This window comes from Apodemus sylvaticus, chromosome 23, assembly GCF_947179515.1.
Source record: "Apodemus sylvaticus chromosome 23, mApoSyl1.1, whole genome shotgun sequence".
Classification (NCBI taxonomy): domain Eukaryota; kingdom Metazoa; phylum Chordata; class Mammalia; order Rodentia; family Muridae; genus Apodemus; species Apodemus sylvaticus.
In genome coordinates, this window is record NC_067494.1 from 43,373,605 (window position 1) to 43,400,948 (window position 27,344).

Genomic DNA, 27,344 nt, shown 5'->3' on the forward strand with positions numbered 1-27,344 from the left:
ATCCTAAGTTGTTTGGCTTTTCATTATGAAAAACAATTTCCTATAAATGCACATTATCTTTGCCTAAACAACTAGGACCAGATAGCTGTGGCGCCGAGATGACTGACTAGACAGTATAAATTTAAATAATTTAAATCATTCTTAAAAGTATTGCAGCACCATAAGAAAGGGCTGTTATAATTTATCATGATATGAATCATAATGCAGAAATGTTATATTTTATGTAGCATTGCATGTGTATTTGCCTGCATAAAGCAAGACCTAACCATTAAGTGGGTCTTTACCCTCAATGATTTACTTTTTTCCAGCAATGAAAGTAGATATGAAACTCAGAGAGCAGGTGAGTCTTCAGTTGTATCCATGTAGAGAACAATTATGTTTTATACAATTTCCTAAAAATATTACCATACGCCCAAAGGATGTATTTTTTTTTAGGTGTCACGAGTTGGGTGAAAGAAAAATTATGAAGGAATATATGTGGGTTCCTACACACTTGTAGCCATCAAGTGGAGGTTAGAATTTGGCATCTTTACCCTATGCAGACATGCTCCTGGCCTGTGGGTTCTTGTGTAGGCTGACTCAAATGCTCTGAGGGAGTGCTCTGTGATGAGGCAAGTCACATAGCTTCATCCTTTATAGTTTTTCTGCTGATCCATACCTAGTTAATTCTTTTAATCTTCTCTTATAAATCAGTCTTTCTAGCTCGTTAGCCACCTGCACTTCACCTTCTCAATCTTACTTTGTATATTTCTTTATCCAATACCTTGTAAAAAACCCGATCTCCCTATGCACAAAATTTATTATACATTCTTAAGTAGACTGAAGATATGATTTGCTCCTTGCAGTAATGGTGCTTTAAGGATAAAAATGTCTCTGAGAGCAGACTTATCTAGATCTCTGTTGATCCGTCTGGTATGGAAGGACAGCTTAATTCCAGAAAAGATCTAAGTCTTTTAAATTATTTTGGAGTTCTAGTTACATTGGACTAATACCTCAAATAAAATGCCAAGATGTATAGCTTTTGAAAGCATTACCGTGTGTGCAAGGATATTTTCCACAAAAAAGAATCACATATATTTAAGAGGAGGTAATAGAATTTTTATTAATATAGATGAACATAAAATATATTATAGCCATATATTTTCCCTAGAATGTGTCATGTCTCTGTAGAGTTAGTGGCAGTTGCCAGTTCTTCAGTGGACACTCACAGTTTCCCAGATTTAGAGCGAGGCTTGGTAGTGAGTGTGACTGTTGAGACTCAATCACTGGCTCACTAATATCAAATAGGCAGTGTGGGCAGGCAGTAATGGCTGCTTGGAAACCAACTCCCAAACACTGGCTACAATAAATGCATTTGTTCCTTATTCTTTACACTCTGACTCCATGTTTTAAGCATTGTGCTTATAGATTATAAACCATTCTAATCTTTATTAAATTGTATACTCTTGGAGACTGAGTCTTTTATTTACCTTGCTCATTCCTAAATACCAGGAACCTAGAGCAATGAATGTCCCATAACTTAAGTAAAATGACTTACACACATTTCTCTATCCAGTCAGACTAGCGTGCTCTGTGTCCCCCTGTATTTTATTTGAAATAAAGTGTCTCAGTAGTTAAAGTCTAACCACTTGGTATTTACACTACAAAACAGAGAGATTAGGGCACGTCACAGTTGTAGACAAAAGCAGTCTTGGAAAGTTTTAGAAGGAAGGAATTCTGGGGACACCTGGGGTTAGCGAGCCCTACACCAAGCCAGGCTGTACTGGCTGGTTCTGTGTGTCAACTTGACACAGGCTGGAGTTACCACAGAGAAGGGAGTTTCAGTTGGGGAAGTGCCTCCATGAGATCCAGCTGTAAGGCATTTTCTCAATTAGTGATCAAGGGTGGGAGGGCCCCTTGTGGGTGGAGCCATCCCTGGGCTGGTGTTCTTGGGTTCTATAAGAGAGCAGGCTGAGCAAGCCAGGGGAAGCAAGCCAGTAAGAAACATCACTCCATGATCTCTGTATCAGCTCCTGCTTCCTGACCTGCTTGAGTTCCAGTCCTGACTTCCTTTGGTGATGAACAGCAATGTGGAAGTGTAAGCTGAATAAACCCTTTCCTCCCCAACTTGCTTCTTGGTCCTGATGTGTGTGCAGGAATAGAAACCCTGACTGAGACACAGGCCATCCACCCTTGACCCAGGCTGTCTGTTCTTGACCAGGCTATCCGTCCTCGTGGACAGAGCATCCTCCCTGATGTTCCGTGTGGCTAACAGGATCCTATCTCGGGTCTCAGTATCACTTCTGTTTTTCAGTCGCTATAAAAGCAAGAGCATTAACTGGGGATGAAAACGGAAAGGCAGTATTGGAGGTCGGAGGAGAGGATAAACAATCTAAAATAGTCATCTGTATGATGGTGGATTGAATGGATGTGGAACGCAGTGCAAAATGTGCTCCAGTTACATTAAGGTGCACGGACTTTTGCTAAGTTGGCAGAGAACTCGATGTAGGCAAGAAACAATTGAGGAACGTGGTGAGGGAGAGCAAGGGGGAAAGCTACAGAGTAAAGATGACTTTAGACAGGAAAACATAGAAAGTGCAGAGGATGGAGCAGTGTAGGTGGGCTCGCTGGAGTTTTAGGGTTTCTGTAGTGAAGGTTCACTACAGCTGACAGTTTTAGAGAAAGGCACAGAAGCTGGAATTATGGGATGGCTGCAGTCCCTTACAAGCTGGTAACTGGATGGCTCAGTCACAGGTCCAGATCATTAAGGATAACAAGGCAGGGAATGGGTGGGGACAAATGTTTGCCCAGCTGTCTCCCAGACACTGGGTTGTCGTGGGACACTATGAAATCTACCAGGAAGACAGAGGAAAACTCTGCATCTGAGACAGTGATGTCAAATGGCCTTTGGGAAGGAAACAACCAATACTGAAGGGGAGAAAGCACCCCTGGGAGGGAGTCAGGGTTCTGTCCCGAGAAGGTGAGAAAGAGATGATAGGCAGGTGAGGTAGAAGTAATGATTGTTGGCAGAGGTGATAACCAGGTGAGGAGGTCCTCAGACGCCAGGCTGAGGTGATACAAGCATGCTACAAGCATTTGAGCTTGTGATGGGGGAGCTAAGACTATTCTCAGCAACAAAAGAAAATCTGGGGGAATCAATATCCCTGACCTCAAGCAATACTACAGAGCAATAGTGTTAAAAACTGCATGGTATTGGTACAGTGACAGGCAGGAGGATCAATGGAACAGGATTGAAGATCCAGAAATGAACCCACACACCTATGGCCACTTGATCCTCGACAAAGAGGCTGAAAACATCCAATGGAAAAAGATAGCCTTTTCAACAAATGGTGCTGGTTCAACTGGAGGTCAGCATGCAGAAGAATGCGAATTGATCCATCCTTGTCTCCTTGTACTAAACTCAAATCCAAATGGATCAAGGACCTCCACATAAAACCAGACACCCTGAAGCTAATAGAAAAGAAACTGGGGAAGACCCTTGAGGACATCGGTACAGGGAGAAAGTTTCTGAACAGAACACCAATAGCTATGCTCTAAGAGCAAGAATTGACAAATGGGACCTCATAAAATTACAAAGTTTCTGTAAGGCAAAGGACACCATCAAGAGGACAAATTGGCAACCAACAAATTGGGAAAAGATCTTCACCAATCCTACATCAGATAGAGAGCTAATATCCAATATATATAAAGAACTCAAGAAGTTAGACTCCAGAAAACCAAACAACCCTATTAAAAAATGGGGTACAGAGTTAAACAAAGAATTCTCACCTGAAGAACCTCGGATGGCGGAGAAGCATCTTAAAAAATGCTCAACTTCATTAGTCATTAGGGAAACGCAAATCAAAACAACCCCAAGATTTCATCTTACACCAGTCAGAATGGCTAAGATTAAAAATTCAGGAGACAGCAGGTGTTGGAGAGGGTGTGGAGAAAGAGGAACACTCCTCCACTGCTGGTGGGATTGCAAATTGGTACAACCACTCTGGAAATCAGTCTGGCGGTTCCTCTGAAAACTGGGCACCTCACTTCCAGAAGATCCTGCTATACCACTCCTGGGCATATACCCAGAGGATTCCCTACCATGTAATAAGGATGCATGCTCTACTATGTTCATAGCAGCCCTATTTATAATCGCCAGATGCTGGAAAGAACCCAGGTATCCCTCAACAGAAGAGTGGATGCAAAAAATGTGGTATATCTACACAATGGAGTACTAGCCATTAGAAACAATGAATTCATGAAATTCTTAGGCAAATGGATGGAGCTAGAGAATATCATACTAAGTGATGTAACCCAGACTCAAAAGGTGAATCATGGTATGCACTCACTAATAAGTGGATATTAACCTAAAAAACTGGAATACCTAAAACATAATCCACACATCAAATGAGGTACAAGAAGAAAGGAGGAGTGGCCCCTGGTTCTGGAAAGACTCAGTGAAGCAGTATTCGGCAAAACCAGAACGGGGAAGTGGGAAGGGGTGGGTGGGAGGACAGGGGAAGAGAAGGGGGCTTACGGGACTTTCGGGGAGTGGGGGGCTAGAAAAGGGGAAATCATTTGAAATGTAAATAAATTATATCGAATAAAAAAATTAAAAAAAAAAAAAGAAGTCAGTAGAGCCAGGCAGGAACCTGAATGTGGGATGAGAAGTAGCCTGTGCCTGAGCCTGGTTAGAACTTACAGGATCGGTAAGCTTAGGGTTGCCAGTGTTGGCCTCCAGGGTTGGCTGGCTGTGAGTACGGAAGGCCCAGGGTTGCATTCCATCTTTTGAGTGCCACAGTAGAGGACATGTGGACGGCTCTGATTGGTTTGCTGAGATAGTGAAGTAATGATGTGGTTTGTCAGTTAAGTTTGTATTAATCTCTTCCAAAGGTGTGGTGTGCCTTGCATGTTGTCACTTTGATGAATCAATGACGGTTGATGAACCGTCATTGATATAGATGAAACCATTAATCTTTCCTTTATTGATATATCTTAGTTATCTTGCTTGAGAAATCTTTCCCTATCCAAAAATTATAATTTTCTGAATTTGTATAAAAGTGGGGTTTTGGTTTTCCTTTAAAGTAGAAGTCTTTTAATATAGTCCTATTTTATGTATAGCATAAGAGTTACATTTTTATTTTTGCTTGAGTATATAATTCACCCACTTCCATATATTTAATAGTATAGCTTATCCTTATTCCTAATATCACCTGTACCATATGATCAAATTACTTAATGTATTCATTCAGCAAACATTTATTGAACACCTATTCTGCGCCAGGCACTTCCAATTTAAAAAGGAACATGACAGCTAATGATGCTTATGGAGTTTGCCCTTTAGTTCAAATAGAAAAGTAATTATAACTTTCTGGAGTATATTAAAAGAGACGAATGCTATATAAAAAGAAAGAAAAACATTGGAGAACTGGAGAGATGACTCAAAAGTTAAGTGCTCATGTTGCTATCACTGAGGACCTGAGTCCAGTTCCCAGCCCCAAGGTTGGGTGGCGACTTATAACTGTCTGGAACCTCAGCACCAGGGAATCCAATGCCTCTACTTTCCACTGGTACCTTCTGGTATGCGTGTGTGTGTGTGTGTGTGTGTGTGTGTGTGTGTGTGCGTGCACACACACAATTATATGTATATATATAATTAAAGTTATATATAATTATATATATAATTTTTAAGTATAATAAAAGTCGAGTAGACTTGAGGTCCCAAGTAATGGAACAGTTTTGTTAAGGGGATAGTTAGATGGCTCTTTGTAGGAAGGGAGAGTTACTGAGACATTTCAAAGACATTAAGGCTCTTAGTCAGCTGTGCAGAGTAGTCTGGGTGAGGCACTGCTGAAGCACATAGTCCCTGAGGTAGGCCATGCCTGCAGTACCCCAGGAGACCAAGGGTGGGTGGTGCAGAGTCTCTGATGAAATCAGGCGATCAGGGGACATCCAGATGGAGACTGTATGTTCAGCATGTGTGAGGCCCACCCCACGGACCTCTCATGATGATGAGAACCCCCAGCACACTTTATTGCCTTCACCTCCTCCAATACCACCTAGGCAGTCCTGTCCTCCTCTCACCGGATGCAGGCCAGCACAGGCGCATCGGCTAGCTGATGGCCTTTGACACCCAGCGATGGGAGACAAAGCACACAGCGTCATCTGTCTCCCAGCCGTGCTTGTGTGGTTCCGTTGAAGCTGTTTGTGGTCTGCATTGCTATCCACAAGCCCATGTTGTTCTGACTCTCGTGGTTACGTGAGTGCTCCACAACCTACCAGTCCTCGACTGGCTGTCTCAGGATAATCTTCTAGTGGTCTCCTTTAGGCCAGCGCTTCTCAATCTTCCCAGTGCTGCAACCCTTAATACAACTCCTCATGCTGTGGTGACCCCCCCCCACACACACACACACCGTAAAATTATTTCTCACTGCTTCTTTGTGACTGTAACTGTGCTACCATTATGAACTCTAGTGTAAACACCTGTGTTTTCCTGTGATCCTAGGCTGCGCTGATGAATGGGTTACTTGATGTACAAAGGGGTCACAGCAACTATTTTCTTTGGATCTTCAGTTTTATAAAATCATCCCTCCTTAGACTAATACCAGACAAGATAATCTCCTGATGATGGTACTTTGCTGCCCTTGTCTTGTGAATCTTGTAGGGTTTTACCCAGTGCCGTCCATGAAACAGGCGAGCAGAGGGTGCCGGATGCTTTCAACGAGTCATATAAAAAACACTTTATTTTTCATTGTAATAAATTCACTAAAGTGTGTCTTAAGGAGCATTTTTTTATCCTCGTTTTCCTTGAAATGCAGAAATCATATTCTCAGGGAAAATGCAATAGTTATTTGGAGTGACCAGTGTTTGTATTAAAACAAAAAAAAGGTCTAGGAGCCTTTGTAGATGCCTGGTTCTTCTCACTGTGTGGGGCTTCAGTTAGGACAAGGTGGGACACACTGTGGTCAATCTTTGTCTCTTTCCCCATCGTTCATGCCCCTAGTTCCTGTCATATCTGTCCCATTTGTAATCTTGTTCCCTTTCCCCCTTTTCTTCTACTTTATTGAAAATTATCTGTGTGTGTGTAACCTTGGTTACCCTGGAACTCGTTCTGTAGACCAGACTGGCCCACACCTCATAGCAATCTGCCTTCCAAGTGGTGGGATTAAAGGCATATGCCACCCCACCAGGTCCCCCTTCACTTTTAATATTTAAGCTTTTATGAATGCTTGTTTTCAGAATCCTGACAGCTCTGGGTCTGCCTTTCATTGCACCACCATCTTTTCCTCTATCGTAAAGCTCAGATTTCTACTTCCGTGGTCATCTTTCACAGATGTGCTTGCCTTGCTGTGTATTTTAAATCCTTGGCAAGGAGCCCAGTGTAGCCCTGCAGAGCCCAGTGTAGCTCTCAGCAGAGGAGCTTTGCTGCACTTCTCTGTTTAGATTCTGTCTTTCCTTCCTTCCTTTCTTTCCTTCTTTCCTTCCTTCTTTTTTTCTTTCTTTTTTTCTTTCTTTCTTTCTTTCTTTCTTTCTTTCTTTCTTTCTTTCTTTCTTTCTTTCTTTCTTTCTTTCTTTCTTTCTTTTTTTTTGGTTTCTTTTGGTATCTTCATCTTGAAGCTGTGCCAGGTCCTGTTTTAATGTTCATATTGGGCAATCAGCTTCTCCTAGACCCCTATTTTAAGCAGCTTACTGGATCCTTACTGTTGCAGAAGGAGCATCTTTCCGGGCTTGAAGATCCAAACCTTCCTCCCTCTCTGCTCTTAGAGTAATGATTGAAAACAATCCTGATTTATATGTTAGTCTTGGGGTCCTCCCTCTTGCCTTTCTCACCCCTAACTAGGTATGAGAAAACCTCTCTGTGAGACCTGTTTGTATCCATGCTTGCAAAAAAGAGAGGAAATTTGTTCCTCACCTCCTCCTCCTCAGAAATGGTTGTAGCTGGTTTTATTTTAGTCTCTGCCCATGATCTGTTTTCTTTGTCTATTTTTTTTACTGCCTCCTGTGAGGCATCAAACATGCCTAACATTCACTGTTTCTGCTCAAAGCTCCTCTTAACAATTAGTGAAGTTTATAATTCATTTTTGTTTTTCTTTAACTTATTGTAATTTCCTGAGTTCCAAGATAAAAGAAATAAAAGAGGAAATGTTTATATTAGAAATCATACTCACTTGATATTTAGTACTTGTTATTAACAGCACAAGGGCATCTTTTCATTACCTCTGTATGTCTAACGCCAAGATGCATTGTCTTTGGTCATGCATAGATCACTGTATATGTAAAAAAGAACATACGGCAAAATATCTCAAAGGAAAGATGTGTATGGGAACTCTTCCCTAACTCAGGCAATGTGAGTGGTGTGTGTGTGTGTGTGTGTGTGTGTGTGTCCCGTTACAAATATATGCAATGCTTGTATAAAATTGAAATCATACAACGATATGCATGTGCTTAACGTAGATTATGGCTGGGCAAAGAGAAGCATTTTGGCTGCACTGGAGGCCACTGATAGACTGATGCCATATCTGTGGGGATGAGGTATGAGATGCCGGGTGAGGTTCCCTCCTCAGCAGACGGATCAGGAGCTTAGTCTCCATGCAGACTCTTGGGTGTTATTTTTGCCAGAAGCAAACATTGTTTACAAATGAAAAAGAAAAATGTGTGTTTTCTAAGAAACAAAATTAATTTTTAAAGAAAAATACACTTAACATATGAATAGTAACATTCTACTGTGTTAAGACTCTAACAGGCTTTTTCAGGTACATCTCCATTTCCTTTTTACTTTTTAATACATCTCTGCCTGTTGAATGGACCACAGTGGAAAGCACAGAACCAGCAGGGTTTAAGCCTACTGTTTATCATGGCGTCTTCCATTGAAATTCTGTGGCTGTGCTTTGTGTGGGTAAAGATGTTTTGCATATGTTTTTCTTATCAGATATTTGAAAATTTTTCTAACTCATAATTAAGGTATTTAGTATCTCTGCAAATTGTGTGAAACTTGAAAGCACTTTATTTTACAGTGATTAGAAAGAAGAATGCTTTTGCCAGTATAAATGTTTCATTGCAGACAGTTCTAAAAATTGGCTTTTATCAGGAAGCTGACTCTTTCTGGAGAATACTGGCTTGCATCATTAGACACAGAAGTCTCAATTTTTCTATTGAGATCAATAGAAAATATCAGGATATGTACACTGCGTATGGTAATAGTGTCTTCACATATACAAGTCCCACCATTTTACTCTAATTATTCAGTAAGAAGTAACTGCTGCAAGACACAGCAGACTCAGGTTTGCTTAGGAAAATGTTTCTCATAGACTCATCATTAAAGGCGCTTTGAGAAAAGAATATATTTAAAATATACTCTAAACTCCTACCTGTTTGTATCCTCTGTTCATGTTTAGCTCAGGCATTTCTCTGGCTTTGGTGTTAGGTGTGACCTGACCGTACATTAGCCAAGCTGTCCCAGGCACTCAGGCATTTTATCAGTTCTACAAGACAGATGCTAAGTACACAGTCAAACTGAGTCTCTGGTGGCTGTATGGAGACAAGGTGACAGCAAGAACCACACTCGGTGCCTTAAATGTGTGGCCTTTTCTATATTTAATGACAGGAAGGGGGCAGCTTTTAAGTAAAGTTTGTGACTGCCAAGATTTTTTTCTCCTTATTTGATCACAGCATCTTGTTATGTTAAGAATGGCTGTCAATCTTTGCTTTTTCTCCCACAAGGGAGAATTTAAAGAAGCACCAAGAAATGCTATAACTGAGATCGATACCTGGTCTAATCATTGATATCAGGACACTTTTAGGCAATAAAGAGACAACAGAACAGAACAAAATCCCAGCTCCAAGTATCTTAGTTTTTTGACAAAGTTTAAATGCTGGTACTGTAACTGACTCCCAACCTTTGAACCTTTGTTACATCACCAGGAAGGAGGCTATTGCAGAGGCATTTGTAAATCAAGGGGACCAGATGAAATCAACATCAGATAAGACAATAATAGTTCTTACCTGACCTAGCTAAGAAATTAGCCTTGAAACATTAGCTGGGATGTATTTGCAGAGCCCTTTGGATCTCAGTTTATCAGAGGCAACACAGAAGACTGCATGCATGCATGCTTAGACATCTTCCTTCTGAAAGCACGGGACTGCTAGCCAGCGAGGAAGAAGTTTCAGCTCAGACTCTGTCAGACCAGGAACATTACATGTTCTCAACTTACCCATCAGAAAAACTGCATCATAAAATATTTGTTTTACCACAAACAGTGCCAACTTAAGTGGTTTTTTTAATTATACAAACACACAGCTGGCCCTGGCTTTTAATCATACCTGCCACAGGAAATAGCCTGTGTAAGCACTTTGAGCAAAATGAAATTATTTCACTAAATATCACAGAAGCCTTAGAATTTTTTTAGTGAAACTTTTCCACTTCTACAAATGAATTTCCAAGGCAGAAATGTGTTTTTCGTAATGGATATTTCACACAGAGAGAAAATACATTGATTTCTCAGTATCAAAATCTTGGTCATAAAGTCATGAGAACAATAAATAATTACTTACATAAAATAAATGTATAGAAGTTTCAGATGAATCACTTGTGAGCTAATCATTAGTACCTATAAAGTACACAAATAGACTAATCTAGGATATAATCTCTTAGATATTTTTTCTAATTGATGCTATATAAAATTCAGACTCACATGCAAATTTTAGTAAAGATGAAAAAATGTTTCTCGTTGAAAGGACAGTGTCTCTTTATACAAGGGGCTGCTTCCTCCGTATGTGGAGTCTCACATGCTGTTACTGGCTTCGTTCTTATTTCTTACAGGTTCTGAATATATCCTATTTATTACCTAAAATCTTATCTATATTGGGAATAGTATGTTTGTCTCATCTTTTTGTCTCCCAAAATACCAAGCCTTATGACTTATGACTCTATGTAAAATCAATTTTAGGAACAATCTCTCTCTCTCTCTCCCCCCCTCTCTCTCTCTCTCTCTCTCTCTCTCTGTGTGTGTGTGTGTGTCTATGCATGTGTGCATTAGTATTAGTGTGCATGGGTGTGCATGTATGTATGTGTGTTCATTTTCTCTCTCCTGTATTTACTGAAACAAGCTCTCCTATTAGCCAGAGTGGTCTGTTCTGATTGTCCGTATGACTCCATCCTCACTGTGAACTCAGATCCTCAGGCTTGTGTATCCAGGGACGTCACCTACTGAGCCATCTTCCTGTTACCTCTATCTTTAAGATTGTTTACATTTGCGTCATCGAGAGCCCGTGAGTAAATTCAGATTTGAGTTTTTGAGAGACAGTCTTGCTGTGTAACCCAGACTGGTTTATTTGTGGAAGTGCTGCTCATGTTTCGGCCTCCTGAGCGTGGAGACTTTGTGAACTTTTAAACACTGAAAAATAAATGCTGCACAAGTGCTCTGGCCATTGTAGATAAGTTTACTAGTTACATACACTGCTTCTATTCTAAGTGGATTCAGTAATATATTAATTCCAGTGTTATTCACTGATTTTACTCCTCCTTCTGACCATTTTCCGATTACTATCAATTCTTCTCTATTTTGACAGTCACACCTGGCTAAGAAGTCATATTTTAGCCTGCCAAAGAGTGGGTTGTTTCCTATCAAATACATCTGGTTTAGTCTCACATACCCCTGCTGCATTCCTCCATGGGCTGCCGTCTGGTTCCTACTCTATGATAGCACCCCTGTCTCTCCATTTATGCATCTGGCTTTCCTGTCTTTTTGGCAAATACCTAAGTGAAACAGTTTGAAAGGCAGGATTTGTTTCAGTTGGCTGTGCCAGAAGTCTGCATGGCTCTGGGGCGGAGCTGAGGCTGACACATGAGGGTGCCAGGCAGTGTGAGAGCCCGCCCACCTCGCCATAGGCAGGAAGCAGATGATTAGTGAGGGCCAGGGCGTCTGTGTGCCTTTCAAGGCGCACCACAGTCATCCTCTCCCTCTACTTTGTGTTTAATGTCCTCACTTTCACTGTCTCCCAGCAATCCAGTCATATTATAATTTAGCCTCAGATAATAAACCATTGATTAGGTCAGTCTTCATGATCTGATCACTTATGGAAGCATCAGAAGGTTTCCTTCACCAGTCTTACTGATAGCTCTTGGTCTAGTCAAGTTGACGATCTAAAGTAACCATGATGGATGCCTCAGTCCTTCTGAAGCTCCTCCTCTGCATCACTGAGCCTAAGCAAAAGCTCATTCCCTGATTCTTACAATGTCATTCCTTCCCATTTTTCTTGCTACCATATGAATATTATCCTACTCTCCTGTGAAAATACTCTACTGTCCAGAAGCCGGGAACCATCTGAGATTCTAAACTTTTCCTCTGTCTATGCTCTCCTTTCCTTTAAGGGAAAGGTTGATTTCCAGAGGTTAAGCCCACCATCTTGTCACAGGCATGATAGGCAGCTCTAGCTGTCTATCTCATAACCTCAGGGTGAAGAAGTATCTATCTGATCTTACTTTAGAGCTTTATTAGGAAAGGTGGGGTTTGTAGTTTTTAAGATACCAGTGGTTACTTGTTTATTCAGGAGAGAGGGAAGAGGAGAGAACAGGGCGGAGTACAGAGAGAAGTAACTGCCGGCTGATGGAGCTGTGAGTTCCTGGAAACAAGAAGCAAGGCATACTATGGCTGGCTCTATCTGCTGGTGACTTGTGCTGCAGTGCTGGCAGCAGAGATCACAATCCGCTCCCAAGAGTCTCTGCAACATGTCAATAAGAAATCATTTATGGACCATAAGCAGATGAGAGATATAATTAATTAGTCTATTTGAATATCCATTGTGTAGCACACAAAGGAATGACCTAGACAGGCATAGCGGGCAGCAGCGAGATCAAATAAACGCTCAAACCTGTAAACTCTCAAAAACCTTAGATGCTGAATAAATGAAATGAGAAGCAAAGATGGTAAGAAAACAAGTTTGATCAGCAGTCCAGCGTTTGATACTGTTTAAAATGAAGATCTTGTGCAATTGGTAACAGTGCTGAAAAAATGAAGTACGCATGTGCAGATGTGTATATTTGAACTTACACCAAAATGAGGAACCTGCACCTCCTCATTTGTGAACTGAATAGCACAGTCTCCTGATTAGTTAGTGGATAATTATATCAAGGATCATAAAATATATATTCTATATATACTCCACTGTATATTTCAAATAGAGGAACTTAGTCTAAAAGAATAATACAGAATACAGAAAACATGTGCCAGAAGTACCTAACAGTATAATTACAATGGGAAAGGGGATGGGTAGTCAAACTATGATTGCCAATAGTTGGTGGAAACATTCTTATCCATGGAAACTGAAATTTTAGCATCAGTGGCAAAAACATAGCATATTACACTAAGTAGGAAGGTCACTCTCTCAAGAGAGACAATGTAGGGTAGAGTCTTCAGCATGTATGTTTCTGGAAACTTAAGAAGGGAAAGTGCCAAGTTACTAATTGATAGTAGAACTGTAACTGATTAACAGGTTTTCCTCCAAATATTGTGCAGTCTTTTCTTATGTCTATGATTTACACAGCTGGATTATTTGCAGCCTTTTAGTAATGAAGCCCAAGCCTTAATTCTACCCCTAGCTTCTCAGGCAGCTATACTCCTCAAATCCCACATAATCCCGCAAACCACACACTTGTCTGTTGATTCTTTGTATTTTTGCCTAAATCCACATCTAGCATAGTGACCGAGGGCATGCCCTTTAGACACGAAGGGTGGTCACTGCACAGTGTGACTTATGAGTCTAGCTTCTTTGAGTTCTTTGTATGTAAAAAAAAAAACAATTTCAAAGGGTTTTGTTGACAATATCTGTCAATAATATTAGTAAAGCAAGGCATACATGCTATGTTGTTATGTTATGTTATGTTATGTTATGTTATGTTATGTTATGTTATGTTATGTTATGTTATGTTATAATGCCACTCTCACTGAAGCCTTCTCTCATACCATGCCCCAGGCTGCACTTCTTGACTCTATCTTCTCCTGACTACAGGGCATCTTATCAGTTCTTGAAAACAATATGATATGTAGATACTAATGTCTTGTTTTCATATTTCTGTTTTTAGGCCTTGACAGAATAATCATCCTAAAATAGTTGGTTTCCCTGCCAGTGACTGTTGCCTTTAATGTCTGGCTTTTAAGGAATCTATAGAATATCTACTTCTGTATTTGTACGTACACACACACACACCACCACCACCACCACCTTATACTGTAAGAACTCTTTGACCGATGTCCCCTCACCACTGCCTCGGCTACCAGAGCTCACTTTGGCCATGTTGAAAGCCGCTTGCTTTCTCCACGCTCTCCCGTGATTCAGTTTGCTTCTCATCCTAATTGTGTTGGCATTTTCTTCATTTGTTCATCTGGTGACCTTAGACATTGCAGAACTTTTGGTGAGCATAATCAATTACAATGAGTAAACTGACCGGATGCTGAATCACCGCCATTCTGAGTCAGAACTCAGGATGCTGCCTGCCCATGCTGCCAACCGGCTCACAGTCCAGCAGGAACTCGGAGGCACTGCCAAGATGTCTCCCTGCTGGACAACAGCTGTGCTGTAATGTATCACAAACTCCGGGTTGCAGCTTGTGCAACTGGGAATTACGATCCCCGCCATCTCCTGATCCCAGTGCTTTAGTGAGTTAGCTAAATGGACTAATTTGAATTACCCACTGTCAACTTTCCATTTGGAATAAAAGGTCCTTTCTTTTTTATAGCTCTGGTTTATGCTTAAGAATAAAAATAATGAAAAGGAAAATTTTAAATTTTATGATGGAGAGTTTGAGAGAGCCTTAAATTCCTTCCTACTTATTATTATTACTTTTGTGGCCCCGTGACAGACACAGTGATCTAAGTCCTAAATCCATTACGGAGCATTCAATAAATGCAGGCATATAAAGTACTCTGTCATCTGAAGTCATTTCAAACTGCATTCAATATCTTGCTTCCCAAGTGCATTAGCTTTTATTAAAAGCATTCTGCTGTGACATCCACTCTTCCTAATTGGTTTACGGATTGTCCCCACCATTCAGGCAATCTTAATTGCATTTTCCCCACAAAGCTAGTTTGATTTATGGTTCCTTGTTTGCCTTATATTATTTATAATAAATCAGAGTAGAAATCTTAAGACATGAAATAAAATTTACAGTAGTTCCTCTTCAACAAATATAAACTTACCTAAGAATCCTTAGCAGTATTTTGATGAGTTTTGAAGGTTGCTTAGTGTTGTTCATCTTGTGTGTGGTCTCTGATCATGATACCTATATTCTCTTTCTAGAGTTATTCTATATGTCACCTGGCGTGCATAGGCTTAATGAGTTATTTATGATGTAATGCATGTAAGTTATAAAAGATGCTACATTCCCGTGTAAAGCACATACTCACACAGATAATCTGTTTGAAACAAACAAACAAAAATATTATCTACGGACATAGGGAGAGGATCTAACTATGAAACAAACAAAAATACTATCTACAGACATAGGGAAAGGATCTGACTTCGGCATTAGCAGATCTAATTACTCATGCCCTCTTTGTTTTTGCACACTGCAATTCTGAGATAACAGAAGTTAACTTGAAATAGATTCATAACAGAAAAAGATAAATGTTTTTAAAAACTAAAATGAACAGTAAAATAAAGACACTCAAGGGGAAAATCTCCTGTTGCTGAGTGATTGCATATTAACATGGGTTACTTTATCAAATCCTCTTGAAGCATTGACTTTCCATGAACCTTCAGGCATGGAGTCATCCTATAGGGACTACATGGAAATTTGTGGGAAGAAAGAACTGTGCGTTGTCTATACCGATTTATAAAAAGGCCTTCTAGGCTTCCTTAGAGAGAAACATGCTCATTCCTTCAAATACTTGAGCAGATAGTGTTTGAGTTCAGAATCAAAAATATCACAGAGACAAAAAGGGAAACGATTTTTACAAGAAATACAAGGCAGAGAGGGAAGGATGACTGCAAACAAATTTTAGGCCAAACAAACGAAGATGGGCTCACAGCAGAAATGGTTGACTTCAGAAACAGCCACTTTGAAAAACCATAGCATATATCTCCCTAATGGTTATAGACAAGGCTTCGAAAAGAGGTGCTGTGCATTCAGTTCCACTGAGTCAGTGAAGATCCCAAACCTATGACCTCAGCAGAGATACTGAGGTGATCTTAGATGTCCTTAGATCCCACTTATTAGTCATAAGAGACTTGACCTCTTGTCTACCAGAGGACTATCAGAGGACAGCCAATAGAGAGGAAGAAACTGCACTCATGTCCAGTGGGAATGAGGCCAGCCCACCATGTATATAGTACTAGGAATGGAGCACTAATTTTACTCCCAAATCAGGGAGCTAGCTCATAGGGCTTCATGGGCACTTGAACCCACACCCTTTCTCAGTACAAATAATAAATCCTTTGCTCTGAACCAAAAAGGGATGAATACTTCCAATCCCAGTTTGTTAATACCAAACTCTATCCCACATCCCTGCAGAGATATTTAAACAGAATGTTTAAAATGTGCCCTTTCTGGGTTGGGGCTACAACTCAGCAGAAGAGTATTTGTCTAGCTGTAATGTGATTTCTCATAGGAACATGTATGCAGACATCTGTCATGCACATAGGGCACTGACAACTGAATAAACAGTTCTGAGTGCATTTGAGTTACGTTTGTAGGAACTGGGGTACTGAAAGACAAGCCCACCCCCACATGGATGACAACTCACAAAAGCTGCCTCCCCTGGCAACCGTTTACAGCTGTAGAAGTACAACCTTGGAGAGGGACTTCCTCGGTTCTATAACATTTTTGAGTTCTTAGAAATTTCCTATGGGCTTCTTGAGCCTGTCTCCTCTCCATGATGAAAGCAGACATACTAGTATCCAAGGGATGAGGGCGGGGGGGGGGTGTTAAACAAGGGTATCAAATGCATAAGGAGGAAAGAAAGGAAACTAAGCATTTCATCCTGTAAAATTGCTAGTACAATTTACAATTGTAAATTGTAGTTCATACCACCCCCAAACTCAGTAACACCTCAAGGAGAATGAAAAATCCAATCAATAAATATCAGCATTAGAGCAGTAGAAAAGTTGGATGTGTGTTAAGAAAGAAATTTAAATGACTCACACATTGCTAAAGATGCTTCTGGGGTAGGGGCTGGGGAGAACAGTAGAAAAATAGAAAGTCTCATCAAATAAGGAAGAATCAAGTGAAAGTTTTAGAATGAAAGGAAATAGTAAGTTTTTATAAGTTGTAGTAAGACTGCTTTGGTTCAGTAGCAGGGTAGAAAGGGCAGAAGGGAGAATCTGCAGACAAGATTAAGCAGTGGAAGTCACCCAACCTAAGCAACAGACAGAGAACACTTGAAAGAATGTAGAGTCCAACCTCTTCGAGATCTAAAAGGAGGAAGAAAAGAAGTCAGATCTGAAAGGCATCCAAACCTTCCAACTTTAGCAATAATCTTCAGATTCACTGAGTTGAAAACTTTTTAACAGAAAATGCATACCAAGGTATATCGTAGAGTTCTGAACACTAAGACAAAGAACAGTGGACGACATAGAGACTAGTCAGACATTTTGAAAGACGACTCCCCTCCAGCAGCCATAGAGGCAATGTGGAAGCAGTGTTGTGTCTTTTGAGATCTGAAAGAAAGAGCTGTGAGCTGCAAATGCTGTAACCAGCTGAAATATTGTTTCTGAATGAAGAAACTAGGTCGCTCAGATGACTAGAAAGCACGAGAATGTGTTGTCAGCATTTCTTCCCTGAGAGCATGTCTAGGAGAACTCTCACATCAGAAAGGAAGCATTAAAGAAAGAATTTAGGGACATCTTCTGGGGAGGGCTGATGAGAACCAAGTAAGTGCAAATGAAATCCTAAACACTGAGGTTGGGAGAAAGCCAGGTTGTCTGGAGGAGTAACCCATATCCGAGAGCCTGGGTGCAGGCTTTTCTTTAAGATTTGAGAATTATGTTTGTCAATTGAAGAAGGAGTTGTAAAAGTCTCTGATGTGGCTCTTAATCATGTAGAGAAAAATTCTAAGTGATTATAATATGAATAGCTAATAATGGAACATGGAGAGATATAAGATTTCTTTATTTTGTAAAAAGAGTTGACAATGCTAAGAACTGAGATATGTTATTCACATACAATATAATCCTCAGACTAACCACTACAAAAAGCTTTATAGTGATGCATATTCAAAGCCCGATACATCAAAATGTAACTCTAAATACATCCAAACAACTCACAGGAAGAGGTATACCTCTCTTCTGTATACTAATATATATCTTATTTTTTCCAGAACTCCTTTCTCCTAACTCTGGCACTAGAAATTCTATGTTAAAATATTTTAGCATCCCAATCTGCTTATTAAAAAAACAGAAAAATGGTATGGGTATAATCATTTTAAGTAAGGTAAAACTTCAAAGAAAATTTTCTAGAAACAAACAGGACATAATAAAAATATAAATAAGTCTGTCTGGAAACAATACATAGTGAAAACGATCATTCTGCCAAGAAGTCACAGAAGTCCTAAATGTGTTTGTACATATTAGAACAGAGTGTAGACAAATATGTGAAATAAGAATTTATATATAGCTATGTGGAATATTAGGCAAATCCACAATTTTAATTGGAGGTACTCCTCTCTCAACAACTTAAAAATAATGGTTGGAAAAATCTCACAAGAGTACAGACACTCAACAACTGTATCAGGAAATAGACCAAGCTGGTTGGATGAAAACCTACCCATATCTGGGCTAAGGCGGTCTCAGTAGAGGGATTGCCTCCATCAGCTTCGCTGTATGCAAAATTATAGGCCCTTTTCTTGGTGAATGTTGATGTGGGAAAGTTCATCCCACCATAAGCAGTGACACCCCTGAGCAATTAGTACTGGGTTTTGTCAGAAAGCTGGCTGAGGACAGCGTGGAACTAAACACAGTAAGCAGTGGTCCATGGGCCTTCCGCTTTGGTTCCTGCCTCCAAGGTTCTGGCCTTGAGTTCCTGCCGTGACTTGCCTTGGTGATGTCCTACAACTGTAAGCCATAATGAACCCATTTGTGTCCAACTTGATTTTGGTCATAGTGCTTATCACAGCAATAGAAGTCTAACTAGAACAGGGCCTAATCAAAATATCCAGAGCACCTTAAACAGTAACAGCAGAACACATACGTATTATGAATGACTACTGAATATTTATCATATTAATCCATGTCCTGGATCATGAAGCAAACCTCAGCAAACTTTGAAAAACTGAAATCATGCAAATACACCTAGGTAGTCCACAGAAATCCAGGAAATTTTGAAAATCACTTGACTAAGTGAAAACAACGTGCTACCTAACAGACTCCTAGGCCATCACTAAAGGCGTTGACAAAGAAAGTTATGGCATACATTGATTGGAGGAAAAATCTCCAATCATTTAAGCTTCCATTTTTTAAAAAATAGAAAAACAAGTACGAATCAAATTAACAACAACAACAAAATAAAAAACCCCAGAAACTCTAGAGTCAACATCAAGTCAAAGAATGAGTCTCCATTGGACATGGCAAACATGTACCAAGACTGATAGACATGACTCACCAAGTCTCATGAATAATGATGCCGTCACATACCCTGAAGACATGAGAAACATGCTGACCAATCATTTTGATAGTCTAGATAAGATGGGAAAATCCCTCAGAAACATGAGCCACTGTACAATAGGAAACACGATTTGAATATCTGTGTAACTTAAGGAAATTGAATTTTTATTTCCCAATTCTCATACCTTCATTATCAAAGATGGCAAAAGAAAAACCACACAAGCATATCAATCAATGTAAAACTAATTTTTAAAACCTCTGGGAGAAAGAAAGGAGGGGAAAATGTAGGAAAACTCTCTTGTTACTTGATATTGAGCACTTAAAAGAAATGTACGGGTTTTAGTCATGTTGTCCCCCAAGGATATATTTAACCCAGATGCATTTAATGGTGAATGTTTAATATACTGTGGTATACCCATGGCATAGAACACTCGCCAGGATTACAAAGTATTGAACTATTTTGAAAAACATGGTGTCTGTGAATCTCAGAAATTGTAGGGATGGGGAGTCCATCCCAATGGTTCTGTACTGTATGATTCTTAGAATAACCAGATTCTAGAAATGAGAAAGAGACAACAGCCGTCCAAAGAGAGAATGCAAACTGGGACTATGAGAAAGAGACAACAGCCGTCCAAAGAGAGAATGCAAACTGGGCCTGACACAGACGGTGTGGCCAGCTAAGGGAGATGGGGAGCCTGCGGTCGGTCATCTATATCAGTGTCAGCAGCTAAACTGTATCCTGGTCTCATGGCTTCTCAACACATCACTATAGGGAAACTGGATAAAGAATACATGGGGTTCATGTAATATTTGCTCCAAGTGCGTAGGCATTGACAGTTACCTCAAATAAAAGCCAAATAAGAGAAATAAAATAAACAGGATTTATGCTGCCCAGGCATGTAAAGACTCTAAAATAACAAAACACACATCCTCACACTCTAACAATTTTGGTGTGCTGTAGAGCTATCATTTTCAGTAAATACATGTGCTTTCACGACACCTTTCCTCTGGCCAAGTTTTCTCTTCTTAGATTGTATTCTATCAGTTTTTTTTGATGGTGTTAAAATGGTGCTAGGTTGGTACATGATAATTTTTTTAAAAGTAATTTCTTGGCTAAAAGAAAAAGAAGAAAGTTAGACCTCAATTACTTCTGAGAATTTAGTACGTGATGCGCTCCTGGCTCAGAAACCTGTGCAGACATAGCAGCCAGATGTGCATGGCTGCTTCTCACTTGAGTGAATTTCACATCTCAGGGAAGAAAGGCTCGTTCTCTCAGAGGTTTTCCATCAGTTAGTTACTTCCCAGGACTCACTGTTCTGCCAGCCTGCATCCTAAACTCCCACAGCTCCAAATACCAACTTTCATATATAGTCTAGAGACAACAGATTCGCATGCACTTTATGACATTGCTGCATGTTAATATATTCATTAAAATTGAAGTTTTAACAAAAACATTGTAAATTAATATAAAAAATCAAATTAAGCTAGATTATTTGCCAATTTGTTCATATTGTTAAAAAGCAATTGTGATCCTAATAAAATGGTATATGAAATGTCTACTGGTTACCTTTTTATAATACGTAAGAACATGTTCTGCTTGTCTGTACTGTAACAACTCAGTAGACTGCAGTTTTATACATAGGTGATTTAACATTCAATTTTATAATTTAGTGGGTTAGTTGAGATGTAGATAATGAAGATTTAAAAGATAGCACTCAGCATGAATAATTCTAAAGGAAGCGTGTAGTTTGGAGAGAGAGTTTCTCACATAATTTATTGTAATATTGTTTCTTGGTGGACTGCGTGAAATGCATCCTATATGCATCCATAGTCACTTTTCTCCTTGATAACCTTGCTAATTTACCACTCATCTTATATAATACCCTACTACGCTGTAGTTTTGTTGTTAGTATTTATAATAACATAGGCCATCATTTTACACAGAGATAGATAGATAGATAGATAGATAGATAGATAGATAGATAGAGATACAGATACAGAGAGAATTTAAAGGGAACATTTTATATTGTTTCATCATCACCCAACAGCATTATCAGATTTGCGTGTCAAATTTATAGTTCTTAGAAATTAAAACATAAAATTCATTAACCATTTTAACACTGAATTCTATTGAATGTACCTTAAAATCTGGTTTCTCTTCCTCACACAAAGACATTAAAGTGGCCTTTATAGTCATGCTTCCTAAACTAGCTTGAAAAAAAAATATCTTCCAATGTGTTTATGTTACCCTGAGATTCCTGTTGTCCCTGGATAAGCAATTAAGACTTCATTTCAAAGGTTTTATTTTATTTTATTTTAATCCTATTTTAAAAGCTAAAGAATGTCTTTTCCCTTCAAGGTGCGGGGTCCTCCAGCTGCAGGGGCATTTAAAGAAAGGCCGACCAAACCCACCGCTTTCCGAAAATTTTATGAGCGAGGAGACTTCCCAATCGCCCTTGAGCATGACTCGAAAGGAAACAAAATTGCCTGGAAGGTAAGTCCTGGTCACAGCTGTGACAGCCAGCTGCCGTGCGCGTGGGAGTGACACCCCAATGCCAAACAAACTTGGCTGCTAAGTAAATAAACTAGAGTAATTTCTCAGCCAACAAATGGTTAGGGCCCCCTGTGTCAGCCGTCCACCTTGACTAACAATTAAATTATAGCCCTCAAAGAAGAAAATGACAGAGTTGCTTTGCCTTAGAGAATGGTCCGCAGCCCAATTCATCTCTATTTTTATGAGAGCCTGGCAGCCCGGCCTGTTTCCAGCAGTCCGTCAAATGATGGACCTGGCGGCTGGACGCAGCAAGCAGCAGCTATTTATCTCCCCCAGATTTCACCTTCCTGCAGGACACTTCCAAATGGAAGCTTTAATTACCTAAATGGATAGGTCAGAGCTGTTCGTGCCCTGGGATGCAGAGTGGAATACACAAGAAGGCGGCCCCTCTATCCCGGCATCGGCCAGGACAGGGCTGTCATCCTTGCCTGTTAGAGGCTGACCTCGGCCAGCGAAGCCATTACAGGATGGACACTTTCACGACAAAAGGTTAATTGGCTTCAAAATAAATGTATTGCCTAATGACTCCATCTTAATGTGGCCGTGCCTCTTTTCCAAGACTTGCTGACGTGACTTGTGCAAACAAGCCAGTCTCTAGCAGGAGAAGGCTTTTACATTTAATTTGAGGAATGGATGCTATCTCTAACTGCTTCTGCTATTTAATTATTTTTGTTATGAACAACTCTGCTTTTGGTGATATTTATCAGCTGAAAGAGCCTCTCTGTCCAAAGACAGCAAAGCCAGTGCAGGAGTCTGAGTATCAATAACATCAGCTTGAGGAAAACAAAAGGTTCAGGCCCAACATCACCAGTTAAGAGAAGCATCTGACACTTGAGCTGAAGAAGTCTGTGTCTTTGTCTGGAGGTGGGAACTGTCCATAGTTAGGAATGAAAAAATAACGGGAAACTGTTGAATTTAAGAATTTATGCTAAATAGATAGGGAAGGTACACTAAACTCACCTTTCCCCCTCCTACTCAGGAATCCAGGGAGGGACTATTATATTTTATCTAATGTGTCTTTAAAATCATCTTTTCTCTCACTAGCAAGCATTTCTAGACTTTGAGCAGTCATCTGAGCATAGGTTCCTTACCAACAAACTAGCATGGTGTCTTTGTTGTTAAGCTTTGTTGTAAATGTTTAAGTGAGAGGAGGAGCCTTGTTTGCTGTTGATCCATCACCACTAGAAGGGGGATTTGCTCTGTGAAATAAATGGGTTGCGAAGACAACTGTCTAGCAAGTATACTTATTCTGGATATGCTAGTCTTAGCATGAGTCAGCATTAGCACCATTTATATATCATTCGGCACATGGATCTGTGTTTGATTGTCTGTGATCTGGTTCATGGAAGGACACAGAGGGCCTTCTAAAAAGCCTAACTAATGCTTAATTCAGATTTTCTAATAAGTTACAGGTAAATGGGTTAGGATGTTTTACATAATTTCAACTTATACATAAATTTCATTCATGAAAATTTGTAATATAGATTTATTTTGATCTCATCCAGTAATGTAATTTTAGAGGCATTAAGAGGATAGAAAAAATACCTTGAAAATAAATTATTAAGAAATAATAGGGGGCTGGAAAGATGGCTCAGCAGTTAAGAGCACTGACTGCTCTTCCAGACGTCCTGAGTTCAGTTCCCAGCAACCACATGGCGGCTCACAAACATCTGTAATAGGAACTGATGCCCTCTTCTGGTGTGTCTGAAGACAGTGATAGTATACTCACATACATACAATAAATAAATCTTTAAAATTAAAAAGAATAAGGAAGTGGATATTTTACTTTACATTTGCAAATCCAACATTCAATAAGGGTAAGTATTTTTCTGGGAATTAATTTAGTGGAACTACTATTGATTATAGGACTGATTGAGTAAGCTAAGAAGCAATGATAAAGAAAAAACTATCTACCCGCACTGGTTGTATAACTCTGTAAGTTTAGAGAGACACCTCATCCCAGAACCTGTGGGTGTCTGTCTTTTAGGATTTTTTTTTTTTTTTTGGTGTTTTACAGCATGACTATAACATGGAAATAAGACCCCAATGTTTTTAGCTTGTGGACACTCAGTGTGCCCATTTTTTATTCCCTGATGCATTTACTGTGGGCACAATCTGTTGCTAACTAGGATCAGGAGAATTACTTAGTATATCATCCCTATGACTGGAGCTTTGGTATTAAAGGGGAAAAAACAGATCTTGCACTGTATTTATCTGTGTATAGATAAAACATAGCTCTCCATGAAGCAGATGTCTTTTCTTAAGCCATAGTACCTTTCTCACTGCAGACTGTCTAGGGACAAAATTCCCCTAGGAAGTAATAGGCCTTTCTCAATACTTCTCAAGATAGGCGGGGACTCCAAGGGTACTTCCACATGCCCTGAAAATGTGTACAATCAGGCAATAAAAATACCAAAAGCCCTGTAGCTTTGAAATACCTAGTACTCACTGCCAATAAGCCCTGCTTAAGGCTCTCTCCTCATTCAATCTGGCAGTTCCTCTCTGTTAAGGTACACGGATGTCCGCCCAAGTCATCAAATCCCCTTCTTGTTCAAGATTAGCTGAACCGGCCTTGTAGGAGCAAAGGCAGCTATGGAGTAACCCATAAATTGCTTAGAGGCTAGATACCAGAGCTAGGCAAGTTCCACTTCCTGGTCCTCATCTTGACCGGATGGAATGCTCTAGTGTACATGAAAATGCCCACTTGTTCCACATGCCAAACAATATGGCAAGCTGAACCCTCTGGCTATCCACTTGACCTTCTTCCTTACAGAATCTCTAAAGCTCTGAACGTTGCCCAGGGCACGGTTCTGTAATCGTGGGAACATTTCACATTTACACTCTGCTGAGGTACAACTGGCCATATGTGACCATTAAGCTTCTGAAATGTGCCTACTGAGACTGAGAAACTAAATTTTTAATTTTATTTCATTTTAATTAATTTTGATTTAAGTCACCACATGGTTACCACGTTCTGGGTCTATTGCTCAGAAAAAAATGATGGTCACATTAAATTATTATTGAAAATGAGAAGGCAGCTTACATCTGTGTAGGTTTTGCTTAACATAATTTCATGATAAACATGAGAGAACATTACAAAAATATGCACAGTAGAAGTTTCTATATTCTTGCCCACTGTCAGTTTATTATCTCTGAAAGGTGACTAGGTTTAGCCTAGAATATGAAGCTTACCAGCCAAGCCCTGGAATTCATTTTAAACTTGTTAATGTAAATTTTTAAACACGTCTAAGAAACTCTTGTTACCAGTTAATGGAGCCATGAAGAGGCATGGCGATACCTTTTTCTACATTTCTCTTGATGCTGTTAATAGCCAGGAAATATTATTTTGTGCCTGATATCTTCACTGTCAACATTATAAGCACAGAAATGGAAAAGAGACAAGTGGTCTAGATTGGGTACGATCCAGATACTAGCACGGACAACAGAAGTTTAAAACCTGTATTCGAGTTTTCTTGTTGTAATACCCATTCTTCCGTTTCTCATTGTAATATGATTTGAATCACAAGGACAGTGGTTGGTGTGGACCTGGTAGGGTTCTACACAAAGGCCCCATGTGGACGCTCTGGAGACAGACCTGTTACAGAGCAGCACACACCACAGGCCCCCTCCATGTGTGCTGCTGCTGCAGCATGCAGTGAAGAAGACTTGTAAGCCAGGAGAAGGCACCCTGTGGTGGGGAGGGGCTTAGACCAGACGCTAGAGCTTGAGTTGCAGGAGGAATTATGGGGAAGTTCACATAGCTTTCTGGGCGTGGCTCCCTTAATGCTGCTCACAGAACCGTCCATCTTCCTGACCTAGGTGTGAGAACTGGCGATCCAGTCCCCCTCCTGTGTTCTCCTCGGCTCCTCTCTCTTCTCTGTCTCCTCTTCCTTTTCCTCCTCTTCCTTCTCCTCCCACTCCCTTTTCTCTTCTTCTCCTTACAGGTGTCGCTTTCTAGATCCATGCTCATTCCAAGAGCTTTTCTATAGCAGACCAAAATCTGAGGTCACTTGGTGATCACCTGAATACATTTGAGATAAAACACATTTTTTGCCCACTCAGAGGCCAACAGAAATATTAATCATAACAGACTCTATAAAATATATTGTTTTATTACAACTTTGTATTACAGACTTGTTTTATTTAATATTTTAACATTAATTCTTTTTAAATAGTCACTTCCCTAGATGCCTTGGAAGAAAGGGTTGGGGAAAACATTATAAGCACAGTAGCTTTAAAAATAATCTATTTTAATAATTTTAATAATCTATTGTAAATACTCATTTTAAAGATGAAAAGAGGAACAGATACTCTGAGGTGTCTCTAAATTCGTCCATTTTATCATCATTTTGATAAAGTAGCTATGAATCCTGCCCACCTCTCTCTGTCTATTACCCTTTGCTATGTGACAACGCATGCGTGACACACATTAAGAAGTTGTATTCTCCACTAAATTTCCAAAATATCAACTTAAGGATGCCTATATATTACATGGATTTGTCTAAGAAACAGACAACCTTTAGCCTTCTGGGCAAATTATTATACACGGCACCAAAAATCATACGGCTCTCAGCTTACCACAAAAGGAGAGGCCCCAGCATGGGCTTGTGTTCTGTTCCCACTTTTAGTACCTCAGAGCCCCCCACATGGCAATGTCTAGGAAGTCCTTGTCCAGAGAAGCAAGCTTGCATTCCTGCTCCCCCACAAGTGATTTAACATGTAAATAGTTTCCGATAGTCACTTGTATTCAGCAGACCAGACACAAGCGAGTTAATGTTAGAATGGGCCTTGATAGCCTCTACTTGTCTCTTCAATGACCCATAGGCAAATCAAAAATTTGCCTTGAAAGAATTCATTCCTCAAGGTGAATGTGTTAATTATACAGCTGCCTATTGATTAACATTCTGCTCATGAGACTGTTTCTTTTATATCTTAATATTAATGAAGTAACTATCAATATTCCTTTGTAACACATTTTAGTCAATGAGTGTTTATCTAAATAAGTCAATTGTATATGTACAGCCCACTTTTTTAAAAAACTCGCTTATAGAATAATATTCTATTAAAAGATCAAATGAAAGCATAGGAAGCCAGCAGAAATGAGAAGATAAAACTGGGCTTAGGATTCGCACTGAGGGGGAATTGTTAAGAAGCACGAGAAGTGAACGTGTGCTGAGTGCTTCTGAGGTGAGGTCCGGCTCCTGGTTCCAGCTGCACT

The 27,344-nt window shown here is 39.9% G+C and overlaps 1 protein-coding gene across 1 annotated transcript in view; it reads left to right on the top strand.

Annotated features, from left to right (window-relative positions):
* Pacrg (parkin coregulated) overlaps positions 1-27,344 on the top strand; it is a 428,615-nt gene that overhangs the window by 41,605 nt on the left and 359,666 nt on the right. Inside the window, exon 2 of the mRNA XM_052169795.1 lies at positions 21,932-22,066. Coding sequence (XP_052025755.1) covers positions 21,932-22,066 — 135 coding nt within the window. The remainder of the gene's footprint in view (positions 1-21,931; positions 22,067-27,344) is intronic.